This window comes from Cygnus olor, chromosome 8 (assembly GCF_009769625.2).
Source record: "Cygnus olor isolate bCygOlo1 chromosome 8, bCygOlo1.pri.v2, whole genome shotgun sequence".
NCBI lineage: Eukaryota > Metazoa > Chordata > Aves > Anseriformes > Anatidae > Cygnus > Cygnus olor.
This window is the reverse complement of record NC_049176.1, coordinates 18,053,119-18,075,794: the sequence shown is the minus strand read 5'-3', so window position 1 is coordinate 18,075,794 and position 22,676 is coordinate 18,053,119. Positions and strand designations below refer to the sequence as shown.

Genomic DNA, 22,676 nt, shown 5'->3' with positions numbered 1-22,676 from the left:
GTTTTCAAGTATCCTTTTGGATTGGGTTCATAAATTAAAGTCAGCTTTTCTGAAAGTGATCTTTCATAATTACAATTGAAAATTATGTAATTGGCAAATGCTCAACAGCCTTGAAAACTGGACCTAATGTAGTCAAAGTGATAATAAAGGTATAAGCTATTTTGCACATAGACACTTTGTTGATGCTCTCAATTAGAACTCATGGTTTTGTTCTTAAACAAAAAACACATGGTGTTTCTTTGATTACTGATACAGTTTTGTATCTCAGCGTGTTTTGAATTTTCTGTTTAGAATATTCCCAGAAGGAAGTTGTCCCTGCAGATGCCCCAGAATGCCAGATAATTAGCTTTCTATGCAGCTCAGCCATTTATGTCCATTGCATGTATTAGACATCCCAGTTTACTCCATCTTAACTTCAATTCCATGTTTTTTTTTCTTCTGCAGGCTTATAAAAAACAACTTGTGGACTGAAAGGAAAGCACGTGTATCAGAACAGATCCTTGGATTCCTTCTACTCCAAACACTGATATCATAACGTCCCAGACGGCTTAACACTGAGGAGTATTCTAGTAAGTTGTGTATATGGATGTATGAACATGCCACTTATAAAAAGAAAGGTACAACTGAAGAGATCTAATATTGTAAAATAAAGTATTCAAAAGTGAGGAAATATAGGAACTACACTTGCCTGGGCAACTTTGATTTGCCCTATGTATGGCTGTCCTTTACAACTGTCTAATCACTCACTGGACAGTCCTTCATTTAGTGTGCAAGATCTTCAGCATACTCAGATAATGGGTAGGGGAGTTTTGCTGGATTTTAATCCTTTTTATTAAGTGTATAGTCTTGTGGTACTATTTATTACCCATTAGCCAGCTCATTCCCATAACCTAACTCCATCCTGGAGTTTTATATGTTTAACTCCCTGAAGTATTATGGTTCTTACATTTGGTCTAGGACACTGTAGTAGTGGTGCAAGTAAAATGTATGTTTATGGGTGGAGGGATAAAGAGTATTTACTGTTAACAGACTCAAACTGTTCATTTCCTTCCTTTTGTGGGTTCACTTCTGGTATACTATAACAAGTTCTGCTCCGAAACAAATTTTCTCAATTTAATGTATTCTTAGTCACAGGATTACCTTGGCTTCATTCAAAGGCTTTACCTAGTAGCAAAGCTTTCTTAAATCCTACTGAAATGATTTTCACCCTAAGTACGTAGTTTGGTTTCTGCCAGGCAGTCCCCTGCTAGTACTATGAGGTAATGTTTTTTCCAAATCCCTGTGGGTGGAAGCTTGGTTTGAGAACACACTGGGATGTACAGTAGCATTGACATTTATGTCACAATTGCTAAAAAGTTCTTGGAAATGTGAGCAGTATTTAAAGGACAGACGGTTCAGGAAGGCAACAGGAGATTAACTGGCACCAAAATGTGGGATAACAAAAGAAGTAAAGAGGGTTGTCTACTGCAGCTAGCTTTTGGAAAGAAGACAAATGGGAACAATTCATGCATGCAAACATGAAGGGGATAGCACTTTTCAAAGTTTTGAACTGCACAGAGCAGTGGAGTGCCTGCCTCTTCCTAAGGCAGGAGCATACCTAGGGAAACAACTGGTGGGTGAGGGTACCAGATTAACATCTTGCCTGAAACAACAGCATTATCATGTTTCATCTCTGCCAGCAGGCATAATGAAATTAAAGATCCTGAGCCCAAAGGAAAGCAAATCATTGCTCCCAAGACGAGATGGACTGCTTCCTCATGAGGAGCTGTTAAGGACAAGCTCCTCTCCATGCAAAGCTGGACAGGTGCACAGAGAAACAACAGCATAGCCAGTGGACGCAGCGATGTTCACCCTCATCAGGGTGGCAGTCTGTTCCCAGGACTACCAAGCAAAATACAGCTCAATGAACAAGTGAGAAGAAAATTGTAAATATCAGCCTCAACCTGGATAAAAGTGCAGGCTGTAAAATTATGTATTTAGCTGTAAAAAAAACCAGGAGACTGATGTGCTAAAAATCCTCAACAGAGATCTGTGAAGAGATTACAATCACCTGAGCACTTTATTCTACTTAACTTTTTAAAAAAGTGGAACAGAACTTGGGCTTGATAAACAACTTGTGTGCAGGATCAAGAGCAGCTTTGTTGGGACCACCAGCAACACCATCACTCCATCTTCCAATGACTGTGGTTGGCATCATATCAACAATATCAACCCTGCAGGTTGTGTAACAGCATAATGATACAAGCCTTAGGGATGAAGGTGGAGGTGCTGGTAGGATGACAAAGTCCCACCACCCACATGCAGAAGAAATAAGTGAGATTAGGTGAGGCTGCAGTCAGACATGAAAGATTAAATATACTGTTTATTAACAATCAAAAGGACCAATTAAACTAAGTTTATATAAACTATTTAAATAGATTAAAAAGCCTGAAGTGACTTCCGTGATCTTCTAGTCTGATTTCCTGTATAATGGAGAGTAGATTGTCCCAAACTAGCTCCTCAATGTATCATTTTAAGGAGGAAACATCACGTCTTGATATAAATATGAACAAAAAGGCTACCATAATGCTGGGTAACCCACTCAATAGCCAGTTACAGTTAATTATATATTAAGATTGCAGTTCTTGGATCTTTGTCTCCTAGAGCAAAGCCATGCATTTTTAAAGGCATATTCACTGCATAGAAAGGTACGTGAAGGGCCCTCATTTGCCTTCTCTTTGAAGGGATAAATAGGTGGAAATCCTTGAGCCCCACATTAGAAGGAGAGTGTCCTAATCCTTTAATCATATTTCATGTCTATCCTATGAAATCCCTGATTTTTCATTTCTCTTTTCAAGTTTAGAACACAAAACCCACGTACAACATTCCCACGTGCTTTTCATCAGTGCCAGATACAGAGGAAGTATAAACCTCCCCCCTGTTTCTCAATATTTTCTTGCTTGGGCAATCAGGAGTTAGATTTTCTGTTTTAGTCACTGTATCAGAGAAATAGCTGCTGTGGTCCATTACAGACTCCAACTCCTTTTCAGTGACTGCTTCCCAGGAGAGCACTCTGTGCAAGATTTGCTGGGCCCTTGTCCTTCTTTCTAGAATATGTTATGCTTATTTATCCCAGTAAGGCAAAAATGCTTTCACATTAATTTTGTAGAAGAATAAGGCACAAAGGAGGTTATGCATGAAGTATTTGTGAAGAAGAGCAGGATGGGACACTTTAGTCCCATACTGGCACTAGCAGTGTGCATTGACATTTGAAGTTGAATTGCAGAAGTCAATTCAGAGGCAATGCAGAGGCATTGTCAGCCGAGGGTTACAATCCTGGTATCAGACTGAATGCTGTCATTACTTTTCAGGTGCATTTAAAACAGATCTTATTCTGGCGGTGAAATAAAATAATAGGGCTCAAGCATGAAGCCTAACCTTCTATCAAAGGTAACCTATACCAAAGGTTGTATCTTCTCTTTCATTAATAATCACACTCAAGAAATATAAGTACAGCCATTCGATTTTCCCAAGCAGGATGAAAATACAATTTAATTGGAATTATAGACAAAGGAAAATATTATCTTAGCTAATTCATCATTGTCATCTTGTACAGTAACTTTTACTGAAATGGTGGGTTTGATTCTGTCCACTGTCTCCAGTCTTAATAGCGATGGTCCTCCGCATCAGTCTGTGAGTGTCAGGTAGAGCACCAAACCTGCTGAACCACGGAGACTAAGCAACAGAGCAATTGTCATGCAAGGTCTAACTTAAGACCAGATTTCAGGATGAGTTTCATTTCTTCATTCAACCAAATCCTGTGCATCAGATAGGATTGGATCCGACAAGTTTCTGTTGTAAAATGCTATAAAACAGGCTGAAATCTAGGCCAGAGCTAGGGATAGTTCTTGGGAAGCTCTCAGGATTTCCTGGAGGGCAAGGTGTGGCTCTGTACGTGGGAGGTAAACGCCAGTGATTTTCTGTTACTAGTAATTATGTGCAGCTTGAGTTTCATTAATAGGAGCTACTATGCATACTGGGAAAAAAAAAAAAAAAAAGTTTATCTGACATGGTTTATTATATGTTGCCAGCTAAACGTCTTACAATGTTCATTACCTTTGTTATTTTGTGATTAGCACTTATAAACACCCAAAAACATGTTCATATTTTACCAACACATAAGAAAAAAAGTTCTGCCACAGAGAGTTTATAATCTAAAAGAGAAGAATATCTCCTGATGCATCTCCAAATTATACCGCCAATCTAATAGTTTGGAACTGCTTCTCCTTGCATTACTATTTGTTTTTACTAGCCTTAGCCATTTTGCTTTTGACAGCCACCTTGTTTACAATTACTACCAAATATAGAAATACACCTTCCAGAAAGTTATCCTGAGGTGAACAACCAACATGGAAATATCAGTCTTAAAAGATTTCATAAACTGATAAAGAAAAGAAACAGAATTGTATCACGAGAAAGGGGCTGGGTAGCCTTAAAAGAGTTGCTAGATGCTAGATTGAGTGAATATTTTGAGTGTTTATTTGAGTGAATATTCTCCAAAATTGGGCAATAAAAACAGAAAAGAAAAAAAAATGTAATCTAGCTAGAAATGTCTTTTAGCCTGATTTATTTAAAAATCCATTCATTGCAGTCTCTAATCAGGTACTACTTGAATATTATGACATATTCTAAAATTTTTATTAAAGTTTTAAAAGTTGTTTTTTTTTTCTCCGTTCTGATGTTTCAGAGCATCACGGGGTTTTAGGCCAGAAAAAGCACTGATTCTTCCGTCTGACCTTTTGCACACTACGGGTGATAGAGTTAACTCAAGTGATTTCTGCGTAATTTCTGCGGGAGCTAGAACACTTCCTTTGGAAAAAATCCACCGTCTCAATTTAAAGACTTAAGGTGACAAGCAATACTTCACAAGTGGTTTTTAATCCAAGAATATCTCGTCTCAGCTTTCAAGCACTACATCTTTTAAAAGGTTCATCTGCTAACTGAAGATTACTATGATGACAATTATTCTCTTTACTGATGTAATTCCAGGTTAATTAGCTCTTCTGTGATTCATTGATGGGCTAAAGATATTATGTTTTTTAAATCTCTTCTGTAAAGAGGGTTTCTAGATCCTAAGTCAACCAAGTCATTCAGGTCTGTTTAACCGCTTCCAGTTTGCCGGCTTTAGCACAGATACCAGACCAAGACATGCTGCGTCACCAACAGAATTCCTGCTGCTGTCGTGTGCTCCCCATGTTTTTACACCCAACGACTGCATTTCTGTGCGCTCTTAAATGCTTTTATGTAGTGCTACTTTTCATATTGCAGTCCTCCACCAGATATCTGATCAACGTATTTCTTTCCTAGAAATATTAGCTTGCAATTAAGTATATCAGCTTGCACATTTTCAAGTCAGCTCATCTTACCTAATATTCTGGTAACGCTGAGGAATCAATCCTTATTATATATCACTTCACAATTTCTGTTTCTTACACAATAATTTTTTCAACTAACTAATATGTGTTACTGGTCATTTATAAATACTTCTGACTTGTTAATAATGCCAAGTAGAAAATGCTCCTGAGTCTATTTTTTCACAATTGAAAATGTAAAGTTTCTACTAAGAGCTAAAGAGTAATATAACCAGACACTGAAATGTAGTAAAATAGAAACATAATTAAGCAGTATACTTTGTTTAATTGTTGACAACATGTGTTGATACCATGGATGTAGGAGAGATTTACAAGGGGAAAACCAATTTCATTTGAGGTATTTTACCCTGTAACAAAATAGTCCCATTGTTTCTATGGTAACATCTGCAACTCATTCTGCAGCAATTTTGAACAGGGAGAAAATTCTTAGATATCTCTGTAATCTGCAAGCAGAAAAACAAACAAAACTATTTGCTGTATCCAGTTCTGTTTACTACAGAGAAAATATTACACTACAGCACAAATATGCCGTAATATAAAATAACAGGAAGTCAGTATGTAGGACGAAAACAGGAGGCAGCATATTCTGAAATATATCTGTTAGAAAGGAGTCATATTCTAATAAACTCTTTCTTCTTCAGTACGTGAAGGAATGTTTTATTAAGGTAGCCTAAGCCAGGTATAATTGCCACTAGGAGAGAGATACTAAGATTACTTCCTACAACGAGGACCACACCCCCCCAGGAAACACAAGTTTTTCTACATACCCACAAATTTGATGAAACATTGCCATTGCCTACCTTCCCTCTTATAGGACAAGACCCTAGAAAAGGACAGTGATCTTCAGAAGGAGCAAAGTGATTTCAGCAAAATATCAGGCTGAAGACAGTAGATGCTTTGATGCTTCTTCACTTCTTTGTCACAAGTAGTTAGTGGATTAAACTTCTCAAAAAGTCTAAATGCATCAAATTACAATTTTCTGGTTTATAGGATTTGTAGTTGGGGTAATACTCCTCTTTTCTGCCCTGTACACTTGAAGCTCCAGCCAACTGGAGCTTTTTCTTTTTTCCTCTCCTCTCCTCTCCTCTCCTCTCCTCTCCTCTCCTCTCCTCTCCCCTCCTCTCCTCTCCACTCCTCTCCTCTCCTCTCCTGTCCTCTCCTCTCCTCTCCTCTCCTCTCCTCTCCTCTCCTCTCCTCTCCTCTCCTCCCCTCCCCTCCCCTCTCCCCTCCCCTTCCCTTCCCTTCCCTTTTTTTTTTCATTTTCTAGTAGTTTTAATCTACTAAGTATACTAACTAAACAGAAGTGCTGATAGATTTGTATTAAATCAAACACCCATTTTTCTTTGGGAAGATCTGCCCAGATTAAGATAATGGACAGCTATACCATCTTGATAGGTCCTGTGGGAAGGAATTATTTTTATGTCTGTTATAGCTGCATGTTTAAGATTATGTTGAAATACATACATAAAGCATCTTTTAAGTCTTTTTTTTTTTAAATCTAATGAGCTTTAAAGTTGGACACAGATACAGCAGACAATAGCTTTTATAATTTTAAATGATACATTTGCAAGACTTTTGCAAGAATACCACATAAAATACCCTATTTTTAAAGACTCTCCTTTGCTTCATTAAGTTTTGCTGTCTCAGACTTCCAAACGTTTGACCTCTTTTCCTTTCTCACACGCACATGCCTACATATTCTGCGATGTTGGACGACCATTGAAATGCATAATTAATCACTTCTCTTTGCACGGTATAGCAAAAAGGTTACAGTAGCCTGAATTGCTGCAACTTCAAGAAGAGCAAGAAGGACAATCCAGGGAACCACAGGTCTGTCAGCCTTACCTCCGTTCCTAGATTGACTGTGGACCAAATACGCCTGGAAGCCATTTCCAAGCACTTGCAGGACACGAAGGTGGCTGGGAACAGCCAGTGTAATGTGCCTTTACCAACGACAAACATTTGATGAGAAGATTGGCTCGGCAGAAAAGGAAAGAGCAGTGGATGCTGTTTACCTTGACTTTAGGGAGGCATTCAACATTGTCTCCCACAACGTCTTTGTAGTCAAAGAGGTAAAATATGGAGTGGGCCGTAGGGTGCGTTGGGTAGTTGGCTGGACTCTTGGGTACAACAGATGGTGATCAGCAGTGCAAGGTCCACCAAAAAGGTGACTGGTTCTAGTGGTATTTGTCAGGGACCCATACACGGGTCCAAATTGTTAATGTCCTCATTAATAACCTAGCCAGTGCACTCTCAGCAAGTTCTTGTAATACCTATTTGAGGGGTGGTGGTGGTATCATAAAATCTGGAACATCAAGCTGCTATTCAAAGGGGCCTTTCCTTTTTTACCATTGTTTTCTTATACCAAGGGCTTTTTTACACAAAAGTTGTAAAAAACAGGAAGACTAAAGAAACTCTCAAAAGCTAGGGCATTACAGAATGAAAATTGACCAAGAAGCTTTCACGTGGTCTTCTTACACACCGATATGAGTATAACACAGACTTTAATTTTAGGGACAGACACAAAGCCTACATTCCTCATTTACTGAGTCCTGAACTTGAGACTTCTGGAATCTGATAGCTAGAATGATCCTGGACATGGTGAAGTTAACTGTGAAACTAATTGAACATAGTTGTAATTTGAATGTATGATGCTAGGTATTCTCAAAATATCCAGCTTTGGGTGTCTCACATTGGGCATTCTGAATTCATAGATACATAAGATAAATTTTCTTTTGGCCAATTTGTTTCATTTTTCCATTTGTATAACAGCTAATACCTTCTTCCCCAAATGCCCATCCCAGATCCTGTAAAGAAAAGTAACCCAGAAAAGCACATGAAAATAATTAATTTCTGTGTTATGGGATTAGTACAGGTATTTGGACCACATAATAAGATCTAGTGTTCATCCTGAAACGTTAAATAATACCCAACTTCACCGAGCATGATCCCCATTTATCCATTAGAGAGATTGCCCTGGGTGATTGAAAATGGTGAAATTAAAGACTGTAAACAAGATCTACTAAGGAATGCAAGCCTGTAAGTCCCAAACAGATGATCCTGAAAACTACCCATGCAGTTCCAGCACAGGCACCTTGTAATTTTACTTTGCTTCCCTACGTAATGTTCCCCTACAGAAACAGCTCTGGGTATGCCCTAGTCCGGGAACAGTCTGGAAGGAACTAAGCAGCTGAACATTTATTTAATGCTTATGCATAGCTGGATGAACAAGAGGCTTTCTACAGCAGAGGTTCTTGGTACCATGTAACAAACATCACAAGCCTAGGCTCTCTACAAAATACAATCCAGGCTTTCTCTCAAAAAGTGATGGTATTGATGCCCATCTTCCATATGACAGCACTGCAGCAATAGCTTGAATTGGAAGAATGAAGAAAGTTCTCAGCCCTGTAAAACCTGAGGGCTTGTAGTTTTATTGTTCCATTGAAAATAAGGATGTGATTCTCAATCTCCAGAGGCTGGAAAGTCCTGTCTCCTATGTCATATGTGAATACTTTGACTTCTGAACTACCAGTTAAAGAAAACTACTGTCTCTAGCTTTGCTATATGGCCAGCAGGCAGAGGCTGCAAGCAGGAGTGTGAAGAATGTCTCGTTTGAGGGGCCTGGTACGGCTCGACATGATCAAAGCTCCTGTACTAACTGCTCTGCAGTCTGAAGGCTGAGGTGCTTAAAGGCCTAACAAACAAACAAAAAAAAAACAGACCTTTGGGGTACAACTACGTTAGCCACACGGCACCATGAGGGCATGGGAGAACTTGCTTTAAATGAGCAAGAATGAGAAGAGCACAGTTGTGTAGTTCAGCAATCTGCTCCTGCCAGTTAGCCCTCTGGGTAGCTGAAGAGGATGCCTGCCGCCGCAGTACGCAACCAGCCGCACTGCAAGGCCCAGCGAGTAGTTCCACTTCGCACCACCTTGTTCCGCCTCAGTTTGTTAGCCTCCGCGCCTCAGCTTGGCTACCTGTACATAGCACTAACTTTGTTTAGATAGATTCTTCACCACCAATAGAAATCTCAGGTTTTGCAGAAGGTTTTATGAGCCCTAAGTGTAGGCCTCGGCAAAGCCGGCCCTTGAGGGAACCTTGAACCACCTCACAGCTTACGGGTGCTTTGCGGTGACCCCACGTTCCTTGTTTCCCCTCTCCCAGCCAGGTCTAGATCCATGACAACACCGTTTCCAAATGTGTAACCCTGGAGAATTTTGTCCTGGGGGGAAAACCAGTCACTTCTCCCTTAACCTCAACTGCTTTGCCCTATTAATGAGGTAACATAAATATAGTCAAAATGAATCATTTTAAAAACATATAAAACATCTTTTTATTTTCCAGGTAAAACAACAACAACTAGAACATTTTTTATGAAGAAAGAAAGAAACCTGTAGTCTGTGTCACATAGACAACCATTTGGTTTGGAGCACTGCATTTTCTGGGGCATTTTTTTCAGTATAGTGAATCTTGAAGACATCCTGTCTACCTTGAGGTAATGAAATTAAGAAAAAGAAAACAAAAACCAATACAAACCAAAACGATGCTTCCACTGCTGCAACTCAGTCAGTGGTAGTTTACAGAAAGGTTTCCTCCAAAATTCCGTAGTGCTGACATGGAATAAATGTCTCCCTTCATTACTTTCCAGTGGAGAACTTACTTGCTGGTTTACACAAACCAAAGCTACTGATGCTTTCGTGCTTAAACTGTTATTATTTTACATAGAATTCATAGCTAAATAAGCAAAAGACCCTGAGACCCGCAGTGTCTCTATAAAGAAATTAAATCAATAATATGCATGCATTTATTAGTTAGGCCTTCGACTGAAGTTATAATTGTACCTTTTTAGTGATCTTACTTTTGCCAGATCCAAAGTGTGTCTCTGGTGTCTTTTTATGGTCCCTCCTCTGCCTTAGGAAGTTTTTGTATTATTGTGTATCATTATTTTGTTCCTGTGAGTCCTTGGAAGAAAAGCCTACAAATAATATTAGGAAGTTGTCTTCCTTCTTCTTGAGAGAAATATGTTTGTTTTTTTCCACAAGTAAGCACTCACTGAGCTTCACACAATCATGCCATCCATAAATGTTTGCAGTGATTCCAGCTGAATCTGAAACTACAAATAACTCAGAATTCCCTAAAAGCTCTAATAACAGCAGTGAATAAAATCCCTACTAATGACTTTTAGAGATACACTTGCAATATCTAATATTTGAATCAGCTGGTAAGATAAAATTACAGAAAGTCCTTAGTTAACATAGTCCCAACTAAATTCCCCAAACCTTAATTACCATGGAAACTACTTATCCTTAAGGCTCTATGGATAGCTGAAATACTTTCTCTTGACAAAAATGGGAGTGAGGCCAGAAAAATATGGGACTGTGTGTAGTGAGGCCTTTGATCGTTCATTTACTTCTGTGTTAATTAGATATAACCTCAATGAAGCAAATCAAGTTACACAGTTTAATTAGTTTACAGGACAGGAGAAGCAGATTTGAGATGTTGTCTCGTTCATCTTTTTTTCTAGGTCTTCTTCCATTAGCTTCATGCATTTATGTTAACACATTTCTTTTTCAGTTTTCTAGTAGAAGAAACCCAGTAGTGCAAAATATTGTCTGTAAATAAAATTAGTGGACATATTCCAAGTTTTGAGACAATTCTGGAGACAAATGAAACTAATCCATTCCACCGAGGTGCTGAGTTTAAGCTGGAAAATTAGGTCAGGAACAGAAATCCTCATTTCCTGTTTTATGTATATTAAATCTCTAATTACTTGTAGGGGTTCTCATTTCAAGAAAATGTTTTAAGAGCTTTTAATGGACTAAAAGTAATTTGCAGTGAAGTTATGATAAAAAACCCTGGCACATGTTACTCAGGGAAGTTGTGGATGCCCCTTCATTTTAAGTTTGAAGTTGAGTTGGACAGGGCTTTGGGCAACCTGATCTCAGGAAAGAAGTCCCTGCACATAGCAAGGGGTTGCACTACGTGATCTTTAAGGATCCTTCCAACCCAAGCTGTTCTGTGATTCTATGACAAAACCCCATGGCAGCTTCCAAGCAGATCCTTGCCATGAGTTAATTCATTCCTGCTCTGTGAGCAAACGCCTGAAACGCGTGCATGCGGTAGAGCACTGCAGGCTCAGGATATTACTATCACGTATGTAAACCCGCCAGCGCGTCGTGTTTGTTGAAGGCTTCCCATTTCCATGTTGTTAAGCCTGATTATAAGGTGCGCTGCGGTACTAATTTGTATTAAACACCTCTCATCTTATCGCAGGGTTTCTTCCCTGCTGAGCACTGAGCTGGGCCGTTCTGCAGATACCCCAAGTGAAACAACAGGCCATGCCCGCGCCGGGCAGCCCGGGCCCGGTGCCCGCCTCCAGCCCCGCACAGCCGCCGGCCCCGGCCACCAGCTCCCGGGGTCGCAGCGAGACCGCGCGCCCCCTCCCCGCCGCGCACGCGCCCCCCGAGCCCCGCCCGCCGGGCGGCCGCGCAGGCGCAGAGCGCGGGGTCCCGGCGGCGAGGCAAGATGGCGGCCGGCGGGCAGGGGCCGGGTGGCGGTAACATGGCGGCCGGCGGGGCAGGCACGGAGCGCGGTGCGGAGCCGCCGGCCCCGGAGCGCGTCCTCTTCCCGCCGACGTTCAGTGTGTCCGAGATCAAGAACAAGCAGCGGCGGCACTTCATGTTCGTCCGCTGGAAGCAGCAGCAGAGGAAGGTGGGGCGGGCAGGCGGGCGGGAGCGGAGGGCGGGCAGGGAGGCTTGGGCCGCGCTAACGCCGCTGTGCCCCCGCAGGAGAAGCTGGCCCTCAGGAAGAAGCGGAGGAAGGAGCGAGAAGCCCTCGGTGACAAGGTGAGGGCTGCGGCTGCGGCGAGGGGCTGGGGGGAGCGAGCTGAGGCGCTGCCCGGCCGTCTCCCGTCCCGTCCAAGCCTCTCGGTGTGGGTTTTCAGGCATCGTGTAGGTATAGCTAGCTAGGAATTACACTCTCATAAGCAATACCCTTACAAACCAGAGTAACCAATCTGCCCAGCCCCTGCCCAGACCAGTTGTCTACTTTTTTCAGCCTTGGACAAAGGTTTGGCATCTCTTCCTAAACTACTTCTCAAGCATAATGACAGTTTAAACAAGTTGTGTGGTCCTGTATTATCATAATTTGACAATAATAAATGAGGCAAACAATGTATCCTATTTGTCATTAAACTGTAGGTGGTAAGGATATAATGTATTGCTGTTGGAAGTGGATCTTTTTTTCCACAGTACAAAAAAAAAGACAAATCTCTCATTTTATTTTATTTTATTTGCTTTGGAATTGTGTTTCATTCATTACAGTGGAATTAAGCAGTGTTGCTGTTCTAGTAGTGCTTTTCCTCCATGTGATGATCTCCCTCCATGTGATGCTCTCAGGCATTCCAATACTTAGGCGTATTTTTAATCAAGATGATGTTGCTAGTGATGCTTATTGATGTTGTAACTTATTTTCTTAAAAGTTGGCGCAAAATAAAAAATACTTGTAATTCCACGTAAAAAACAATCCCATGGTAGTATGGTTTATGCATAGCACTTTAAAGCTACATGAATGTGTTACATTAATAAACCTACATTTATTTTAGGCACCTCCAAAAGATGTTCCAAAGACTATTGAAAATCAGAGAGTTTATGATGAGACAACTGTAGATCCCAATGATGAAGAGGTAACTGCTTAATTTTTGCATATGCTATTAACATTTTTTTTTCCAAAGAAGCAACTTAAAATGCATTGATAAAATTTATTGTTCTTTATTCTCCTGCTAAGGTGTTAATGGATTACTTTTCACATGATGGGTTCGCTAGGAGGTGATGTCCTTCTTTCATTATCTCCATTAGATAATTGCCTTTTGCATTACTGCTATTGTTAGCAAAACCTGTCAACTTTTGTTACGCTAGACTCTTCTAAATGTAATAACCATGTCTTGTGATGATTAGTTACAGGATAATCTTGTGAATTTGGATTTTTCCTATTAAATTCAGTTTCATCAAAAGTTAGGTGAGATTGAACAATTGCTCTTCAGTTATTTCATATATGGTATATTTACAAGACTTCTGTTCTTTCAGGTTGCATTTGACGAAGCAACAGATGAATTTGCACCATACTTCAACAGACAGACAGTTCCCAAGATTCTTATTACAACGTCAGACAGACCTCGTGGGGTTTGTATGCTTTACTTGGAGTGTTTTGGGCAATGAATTGGTTATAAATACTGTGATTGGTCAACTACATTTTTGGTATAGAAATTACTTTAAAAAACTCTTTGTAGGGTCTACGTAGAGACAAGGAAAACTTGATGACCAAGAGATACCTTAATGCTAAATTGTTAGATTCTTTTTGGTCACCAGTGCCATGCTTTTGGTTCTAGCACTGTTCAAGATGGGTGTAATTTAACAGGGAAGATCAAATTTTTTTGTCTCCCGACTATGGTATGATGTATAAGCCCATGATGACTCCATACAATCGTACATAGAAAAACGACCAAACTGAAAACTATAGCTTCCATGTGTTTGTTTTTTCTGTTTAATTTAGTGACTCTCAAGAACCTTTGTGTGTATGCAGTCTATTAATTTCTTTAGCACTAATTGTTTCCTTCATTAAAAAAAAAAAAAAACTTACGTTTATGTTTTTGTATGCAGATGATGTGCATTAGGTGCATCTCCTAATTAGGGAGATTTCTGACACTTGTGTAAACTTGTAAAAGAAGTGGTTTTAAAAATTGGAAGCAGTATGCCTCAAGCAGTTTCTCTAGAAACTTGAGCATAACCCATGGGGGTTATGCTTTCATAATTCTGCTTTACTGTGGTTGAGAAGAAAATAATACATTCCAAAAAGTAAGTCCCTCATGTGCTGCAGCCTTGAGTACAAATAAATTTTCCAGTGACTTAAAGAAATAACTTGGTAGCTTATCTTCAAATGGTTTATTATTTCTAGTATCCCTATAAGCATCAAGGAGAGGAGGGCAGTCAGAATAAACAATCCTCCATCTCCCCTGGTATTTGAATTTGGCATTGTATTTACCGCATTGCAATTTAACTCATCTTTTACAGAGAACAGTGAGATTCTGTGAACAGTTGTCTACGGTTATACCTAACTCGCATGTCTACTATCGAAGAGGATTGGCTTTGAAAAGGATTATTCCACAGTGTATTGCAAGGGACTTCACAGATTTAATTGTCATTAATGAAGATCGTAAAATACCAAGTATCCTTTGTGTAACTACTAAGATACAGTAATAGCTCTAGGTCTGCTAGGAGAAAAACTTTTTCATTAGTGTATGTCTGAGATCTACTTTTTTCTGGATTTTTGCTTCACTGTGCAGCTTACAGGGTAACTGCAGAGTTAAAAATCACTGTGTCAACTTAATATCTGATATCTGATGTATGACTTAATATCTGAGTATCTGATGGCTAATGGAACTTCAGATTATCAAAGAAAGTGTTTTTTGTTTTAGTTTGTAGTGTATGGGTAAATGTTACTGTTTCAGTAAACTTAACATTTTTTTTAATAATTTTCCTTTTTGATTAGAAAGTTTAGTTTTGCTGACTTGATGAATAATTACTGAGAAGGTAATAGAAGACAACTCTGGTTAGCTTTTGAAACAGAACTTAATGTCCATGTGTCAGAACTCTAGCTAACTAGTTGATGAATGTATTTTGGAAAACATAATGAAACCTTGTTAATGTGGCATAGCTAATGGATATAATATTCTAGTGTCACGTTGCGTTTTACAGAACATGTTCCTCTGTAAACTGTGTGTCAAATTTTACCAACTTTTTTTTCTTAACTCTGTGAACAGATGGTCTTGTTTTAAGTCACTTGCCTGATGGTCCAACTGCTCATTTTAAAATGAGTAGTGTCCGCTTGCGTAAAGAAATAAAGGTGAGGCTCTAAAAAAATCAAATAAATTAGAGTCTGTGGTTTAAAAATAAATATGTTCAGTCTACTTGCACTGTCCAAACTGATTGCAATTTTCGTAAGGTTTAGCTGATCTTGAAAAGTTGCTTTTTCATAAGCTAACAGGAGGCCAAGGACCAGTATGTTCTACTTTTGTAAGCAGCTTACTTCAAATTTCATAGTTATGTGCTGAATTTAGCTGTTTACCAAGTATTTTTATAGTCATATCAGTAAATACCAGGGAAAGCATATGCCCAGTGTAAATACAAGATAGGATACATATATCAAAGTAAGTGGTATGCAAGATTTCAATAGATGCAGTTCCTAGTCTTGAATAAAACCTAGTTTTTCTTATTCTTACAGCCCTGTCACCTCTTCTGAAGTAAGTATTGCTTACTTAACCCAAGATAACTTGCAGGAAAGTGTTTCTTTTCCTCCTTTTTTGAATTAAGTACTTTTTAAATTTAATCTTTTTATTAAGGACTGCCCAAATACTGCTAGTTGGTATGTACAGAGATTTTCAGCATCCTGTTACAGGTAGGTAGTCTGTAGGTAGTCCTCTCTTACAGACTGATTCTTTGCTGTAGCGGGTGCAGCCAGGAGTCGAAATTGGTGCAGGAGAGAGGAAATACAAAATCATTTTTTGTGCTTTTTCTTTAAATTTTTAGTGTTAAACCAGAGATCCTTATGTTACCACTATCTGCTTTACTTACAAAGATATACAAATTGTTTCAAGAAACAATTAGGCATTTTATCAGGTCCTGCTTGTCTTCGCCCTATTTTATTTCAAACTTTTATTTGATAATGTATTGAAATAATTTTGCATACGATGTATTATTTGCATTCTAATCTATTACTGTCTTTCCAGCGAAAAGGGAAGCAGCCCACAGAACATGTACCTGAAGTAATCCTGAATAATTTTACAACACGACTTGGCCATTCTGTTGGTCGCATGTTTGCTTCTCTCTTCCCACATGATCCTCAGTTCATTGGAAGACAAGTAGCGACATTTCACAACCAGCGAGACTACATCTTTTTCAGATTCCACAGGTGACATTTGGCCCAAAACTCTTGAATGGGAGATAATGTTCTCATAACTTAGCACCTAATAATGCTTTTTTTCCCTCAAGGTATATCTTCAAGAGTGAAAAGAAAGTGGGAATTCAAGAACTTGGGCCACGTTTTACATTAAAGTTGAGGTCCCTTCAAAAAGGAACCTTTGATTCCAAATTTGGAGAATATGAATGGGTTCATAAGGTATGTCTAAGTAATGCTAGGCCTGCTTGGGAGGGGATAATAAATCTGACATTAAATGTAACCACAAATCTCAGCCTAAAAAAAGCAGTATGAAGTATAAATGCACTTCTCAAAACAGATTTAACATTGAGAGGTAGTTTTGACAAATATGTAAAGTAGAAGCATTCTGCTATATAGCAAGGATGGTAAGTGCCAATATGCCATGACTACTTAGTTGCAGCATGTAAGTTCTTTAAAATATACAGATATAAACAAAAGTGAAAAATGTTCCTCTGGTATAAACTATTACTGGAAGCCTAATAAGCTTGATTAAAGCCATTTTTTGTGCAAGGTCAGTCCAAGAATTTTTATGTAAACACAATTAAGCAATTTGTATGAACATTAATTCTTATGTTCTGTTTGGTATTAATGCTGACTTTTCCAAATCTTCAAGTAAAGTGGAAGTATTATCTAATGATAAATGACTTTTCCAGTCATTTTGCCTATCAACTGCAATTCCATGGTAAAAACTTAGAAGAAAGTGAGTATTCAAGCTGTATCAGAAGGAAAATTCCAGTATTTCTGCTGTGGTCCATGATGTGTATAATCTTTGTTTTAAAGACACTAAATCTACTGTCTGTAAAGACTCCTCTAAGCAACTGATCTCCAATTTCTCTCCCTTACTAGTCCTGAAAGGCTGAGTATAGAGACTCGCCTACTCTGTGATGCATTTCACTGCCTACACTAGTGTAAATTGGAGTGGTCATCTTTGTATATCATTGCTTGAATTTGCTGGTTAATAATTTTTCTTTTAAATTTCAGCGTCGAGAAATGGACACAAGTAGAAGAAAATTTCACTTATAACAGACAGCTCTACCTGCCAGTTGTTGATGACCAGAAATGCGTCTTTGAACTGTGGATCATCTCAAACTCAAAACTAGTAATAATGATACTGAACAGTATCTGACTACAGAAAGACAAACTGCAAACATTAAAACTTTCTACAGGAACAGTTCAAGTAGGACTGCATATTTTTTTCCTCCTATGGTTGCAACTAAATCTGACATGACAAAAAGACTGCGCCTCTTTTTCCAGTTTAGCAGGAAGATCTATGGTAATCAGCAGCCTGTAATTTTGCTATCACTGAAGTTTTGTCATGACTGCTGATGTGCTGTAAATTAGACTTTACTATGCTGAAGACAAAGTATTTTGTTAAAAAATATTATCAGAATAAACTATTTTTCACTTATACTGCTTTTTTTTTCCCGTTACGCAGCTAAACTGAGCTGTTGCACATCTTAATCAGGTAAGAGAAATATTTTGAGATGCTAACTTATAGTATGCTGTTCTCTGACAGTGCAGTGTTAGTTCTCAAAAAGTGGTCTGCATAGAGAACATTGAGAAAGATGTATGCAATGTGGGAAGTCTTAACAGTATTTCATTTCATTAACATCTTGCATAAAATAGTTACATTGCTTAAATGGGGGGGGGGGGAGTGAGGGGCTTGACTACTGCAGGTATCACTCTTTTAAGTAGTGATATTTAGAAGAAATGCATACCCAGAACACTCCATCTAAGAAATTCTGATGGGAAAGAATTCGAAAAGCCAGCGTTGAGCGGGTGAGATCTCCGAACAGGGTTTTTCTCAGTAAAATCTTAATGCTTTTTTTCAGCCTTGATAGCTATGCTTGAGAGGGTATTACCTGCAGAGTGAACTTACTGTGCTGCCTTAAGTTTGCACATTCACTAGTAGCTTAAAAGCTCAGGTTTCTTTGAATTACTTTCTTTCCAATATGTAGCTATTGCAAGTGCTTTTTATTATTAACCTAAAGAGCCCAAAGTAAGCCATCTGCTCAATAGAATTGCTCTTTAAAGAAAATCATGGTTTTATTACTCTTTGCCTTTATTTAATGTGTATGCTGTATAGCTGTGTAGCTGAATTATTTTTTTCCTGTTCTATTTCTATTATGCTTCTAGGTATAATAATGAAGCCTCATTGTTTTATAAGAATATCAACCCAAGGCAAACTTGCAGCAGCACAGAATACTTAAGACTCTGACATACTCTCTAGCTGCTGCACAGTGATGTAGTAACTGGTGAGGTATCAATATATCTAAAAGTGAATCAACTTCTTACAGTAACGTCAACGCCAAACTAAGTCAAAACATTTTTATTTTTTGCTTGGTATATAAAACTGATTCCCTCATGAAACAGAAATATTGTTACTAGCATACAGTTCATTCGGAGAGGTAGATGGTAAGAGGTTTGACAACAGTAGCAATTTTACAGTTAGATTTGGCACATTAAAGCTAAGCTTTTGTACGGACTTCAAACCAGGCCACTCCTTGAGGCACTCTGCCCCTACAGACATCAGCAGCTAGGTAAAGATGCTAAAAGATCTGAAAAACAAAACGAAAATGAGGTAGTTAGAGATGTATGAAGCCTAAATGAAGCAACCCTATGTCTAAGAACGTGTACCTTCAAAGTATGCCATAGGCAGCTAGTTAGAAAAAAAAACAAACACCTTTTTCCACAGCTATTTCATAGAACTTTAAATTACAAAATAAGCTTTTAAAACAATAAAGATAGCCCCAGGGGTACAAGAAGATAAAGCTATTACAAAGGAACTGAAGTGTAGTGTCTCCTGGAAGCTAAATCTTAAGTAGTAGGGCAAAATAAGTTTTTCCCTGTCACTTGATGCCTACAGAAATATTGAGCATCTACTTCATCTTTGAAAAGCAGGGGGAGTCTGGGTAACTAACAAATTACACTTCCTCTTCCTCTTGGTTCATCTTGTAAACACCAGGATTACAACTAAGAAATTGCCTACTTTGAGGAAGTGCTTGGACAGTGAAGGAATAAAAATTTCCATGTAGATAGCGTAACTAAAATTGCTGTTCTAATGACTTTTGGCCCGTAACATCAGCAGAAACAAAAGTTCCATTCCAGTATCTGAAAACAAGGGCTATAATTAAGAAAAATATTAAATCTGTTCTGCCCATTGTGTGCACAAGTGAGAACAAAGTTATTTCCTGACATCCATACTATGTGGCAAAACTCGGGGAACGGTATGTGGCACTGATTCAACCCTAGTTTATTTGGCTTTTTATAGGACAGCAGTCCATAATACTTAATGATTTTGTCTTTCTTGAATTACTGGTTAAAGCTGAAGCAACAATACTGGAGGCACAACTCAGTCCAGGAATACTATCTAAGAATAGTTTATAAAATGCATGATAGAAACAACTTTAAAAGTTACACGAACTCTAAAACACATTTCAGTGACACTGCTGTAAATCGTTCAAGATAATGGAAGGAATGTGTAATAGATTTTTTTTTTAAAATCATTAAGCATAAACAATATTGTTATTACTCTGCTAGCTTTACTAGCATGAGCCACCTTGTTTGTACGCAGACTACTTGGAAGCTTTTTACAGTCTGCTTGAGGGTAGTGAATAGCTGCCAAACAAGAAAGAAAAATTTTAACAACTTACTCAGATTGTGATCACCTTTCTTCAAAGCTGCCTACATAACACAGCCTAACAAACTACAGTTCTTTGGGTGATGTAGATCCACAGCAAAAACAGAATTCTTAAGGTTTAAGATTCATAATCCTTAGAAATCTCATGAGCTGTGGTCAACTGCATATCAAATGATCTGAAAATAACATTTACTGTCACACCCTGGTAGATGGAAGTTGAGGCAATGGGAAAGAGGGACATGATGATTTTCATGCATTTCCTATGTGCAATGTATCAAATCACTGTGACTCAGAGTCTCAGTGAGACTTCTGTGGATCAAAACCTGATCCCTCTATAAACTTCAGTCTAAAATCTAATCAGATTTTTCAAACAATGACAGATTAGTCATTTTCACAATGATAGCAGCAATGTTAGTGAACCTGTAAAAGTTCAGGAATTAAAATCCAAATGTGTATTCAACTGTTTCTAGTTATTTAAACTGCAGTTCTTGTTGTAGTCATGTTGTCTGAGTCATTTGAGAAGCACTTGGGCAGTGATAAAATTTTTGGACCAAACACTTTCCTTCTTGGTTTAGATGTCAGGGCGTGTTCTAGAGGAGATAGAGACCCTTCTTTGAGACCATCACTAACTTATCTTTGGAAGTGCTTTCTGAGAGTTTAAAAACTAAGTCCTAAGAACTTAAGTCCGCTTCACCTACTACAATCAGCATTCACCACATACTTCTTCAGGAAAGTAATCCTATGTGAGAAGAAGGAAATAACACCCTTAATACAAAAGGAAGTTGCAGCAGAACTTCTTTACAGTCAGGTCAGACCATATAGCAGCTCAGTAGTAGCTGGCCCCCACTACTTCTGCTACAGAAACTGGTCGAAGTTCTGCAACATTTAAGTACTACTCTCAATACCTGTGAACAGCATACGTCTAGTATAGAGCTACCTCCCACAATGTGGGAAGAGGGACCCAAAATGGGGATCTAGACCAATACCAGCTGCAGAAGTCAGATGACTCTTCTGAATACTTTTAACAAAGGCAATCCCACTTAAAGCCAGCTATTTTTAATGACAGAACAAAGTTTATCAATCATAATTCAAGAACTTACCACTGAAAGATACTAAAGTAGTCCACATAATTACAAAAATGAACAAACTTTCTGGGGTCTGAATGGATTTGTACTTGATGACACTCCTGTCAGTAGGGGATCATGTTGTGCGTTCTGCAGGCAGAACTGCTTCAAGTCCGCTGCGGCCTGAGAAACCTAGTCATAATAAAAGCAGGCATTAATTAGTATTCACTGAACATCCTCTTTACAGAGGATGTAACTGCATCAAAAATAAAATGCTGTTAAATGATTCGGCAATACAGCTTAAGTAGATGTTCTACAATAGTTTCACTGTAGTTTTTTGTTTTGCCAGTCAATAAGTTGTGCGATATTACACAAATAATTTGGAAAACTAATGTTAAAAATGTCTAAGTGTGAAGCTTGAAAGATGAGCTGTCTTGAAGATTGCTTTGTTAAATACACAAAGACCCTTATTCCAGTTTAAATTGTTTTTAAATGGGGCCTGTAGTTTAAGACCCTCTACTGAATAAGCTGGCATTTTATCTTCCCTTGGAAGGCTATCCTCACGCTGAGATAGTGTATGAATTTTATTTTTCATAGGCTGCACCTAACAACAGAACAGTGCAAAAACTTCCTTGCTTTTCTTTGCTGTACCTCTGAACTTGGAAGAAACAATTACAAACTTTCAAAAGCAGCATCTCCGCTGGTATCCTGTGTGCGCGGTTTGCTCAGAGTTCCTCTGGTTCGGCACGGCCCGGTCGCACCCCGAGAACGCACAACGAAGCGTACTCGGCACGCCTCGCAGCGAAGCCTCCATTTTACAGGCCAGCCGAGGCAACCTGTTGCAAACCCGGGCGGAGCAGCCCGCCCGGCCAGCGCTGCGCTGGGAGCAGCCCCTCCCCAGCGGCAGGCGATGAAGGGGGCAGCGAGGCCCCTCCACCCAGCTCGGGGCACCGCTCCGGCCGGGCCCGGGGGCCAAGGGCGGCTGCAGGAAGCCAGAGGGCCCGGCCCGAGCCCCGGGGCGGCGGCGGGGGGGTGCCCCCGGGGTCGAAGCCCGGCCGCCGCCCGGGAGGGCCGGAGGGGAGCGGGCGGCCCCGGCCCCCGCCCTGCCCCGGGGACTGCGCCGCCGGGCCGGCCGCCCCCTGGAGCGCGGCGGGGCGCGGCCCCCGGGCGGTAATGGCGGCGCGGCGCCGCGCCTCACCTTGACGCGCGTCACGCTGGCCTCCAGGCGCAGCTGCTGCACCACCTTCTTCATGGCCGCCACGTTGGAGGAGCCCGACATGGTGGCAGCGGCGGCGGCACACCCAGCACCAACTTTCCGGCGCGTCCCAAACTCCTGCCCCGCAGCGCCTGCGCAACCGGGGCCGCCGGCAGCCGCGGGGGGCGCTGCGGGGCCGCCGGCAGTCGCGGGGTGGGGAGCGGGAAGTACCGGGAGCACCGGGGGCAGCGGGGCCGCCCGCCGGGAGCTGGGCGCCGGCCCCAGGTCCGGGGCCCACCGGGGAGCTGGGTGCCAGCCGCAGCCCTGCAGGGACCACCGCCAGCTCGGCCTGTGCGGCTGGGGCAGCGTCGCTG

At 40.1% G+C, this 22,676-nt stretch overlaps 2 protein-coding genes across 2 annotated transcripts; one reads left to right on the top strand and one right to left on the bottom strand.

Annotated features, from left to right (window-relative positions):
* Positions 1 to 11,898: 11,898 nt before the first annotated feature.
* RPF1 (ribosome production factor 1 homolog) lies at positions 11,899 to 17,808 on the top strand. The gene is made up of 9 exons (XM_040565013.1): positions 11,899 to 12,122; positions 12,200 to 12,256; positions 13,015 to 13,095; positions 13,496 to 13,591; positions 14,480 to 14,633; positions 15,229 to 15,311; positions 16,195 to 16,376; positions 16,457 to 16,583; positions 17,385 to 17,808. The coding sequence occupies exons 1-9, from the start codon at positions 11,937 to 11,939 to the stop codon at positions 17,424 to 17,426; spliced, it is 1,008 nt and encodes a 335-aa protein (XP_040420947.1). The 5' UTR covers positions 11,899 to 11,936; the 3' UTR covers positions 17,427 to 17,808.
* A 912-nt stretch (positions 17,809 to 18,720) lies between these two features.
* Positions 18,721 to 22,477, bottom strand: GNG5 (G protein subunit gamma 5). The gene is made up of 3 exons (XM_040565014.1): positions 22,306 to 22,477; positions 21,144 to 21,299; positions 18,721 to 18,961 (listed from the first exon to the last, which is right to left on the bottom strand). Exons 1-2 carry the CDS (start codon positions 22,384 to 22,386, stop codon positions 21,174 to 21,176), a joined length of 207 nt encoding a protein of 68 aa, XP_040420948.1. The 5' UTR covers positions 22,387 to 22,477; the 3' UTR covers positions 18,721 to 18,961; positions 21,144 to 21,173.
* Between the last annotated feature and the right edge of the window lie 199 nt (positions 22,478 to 22,676).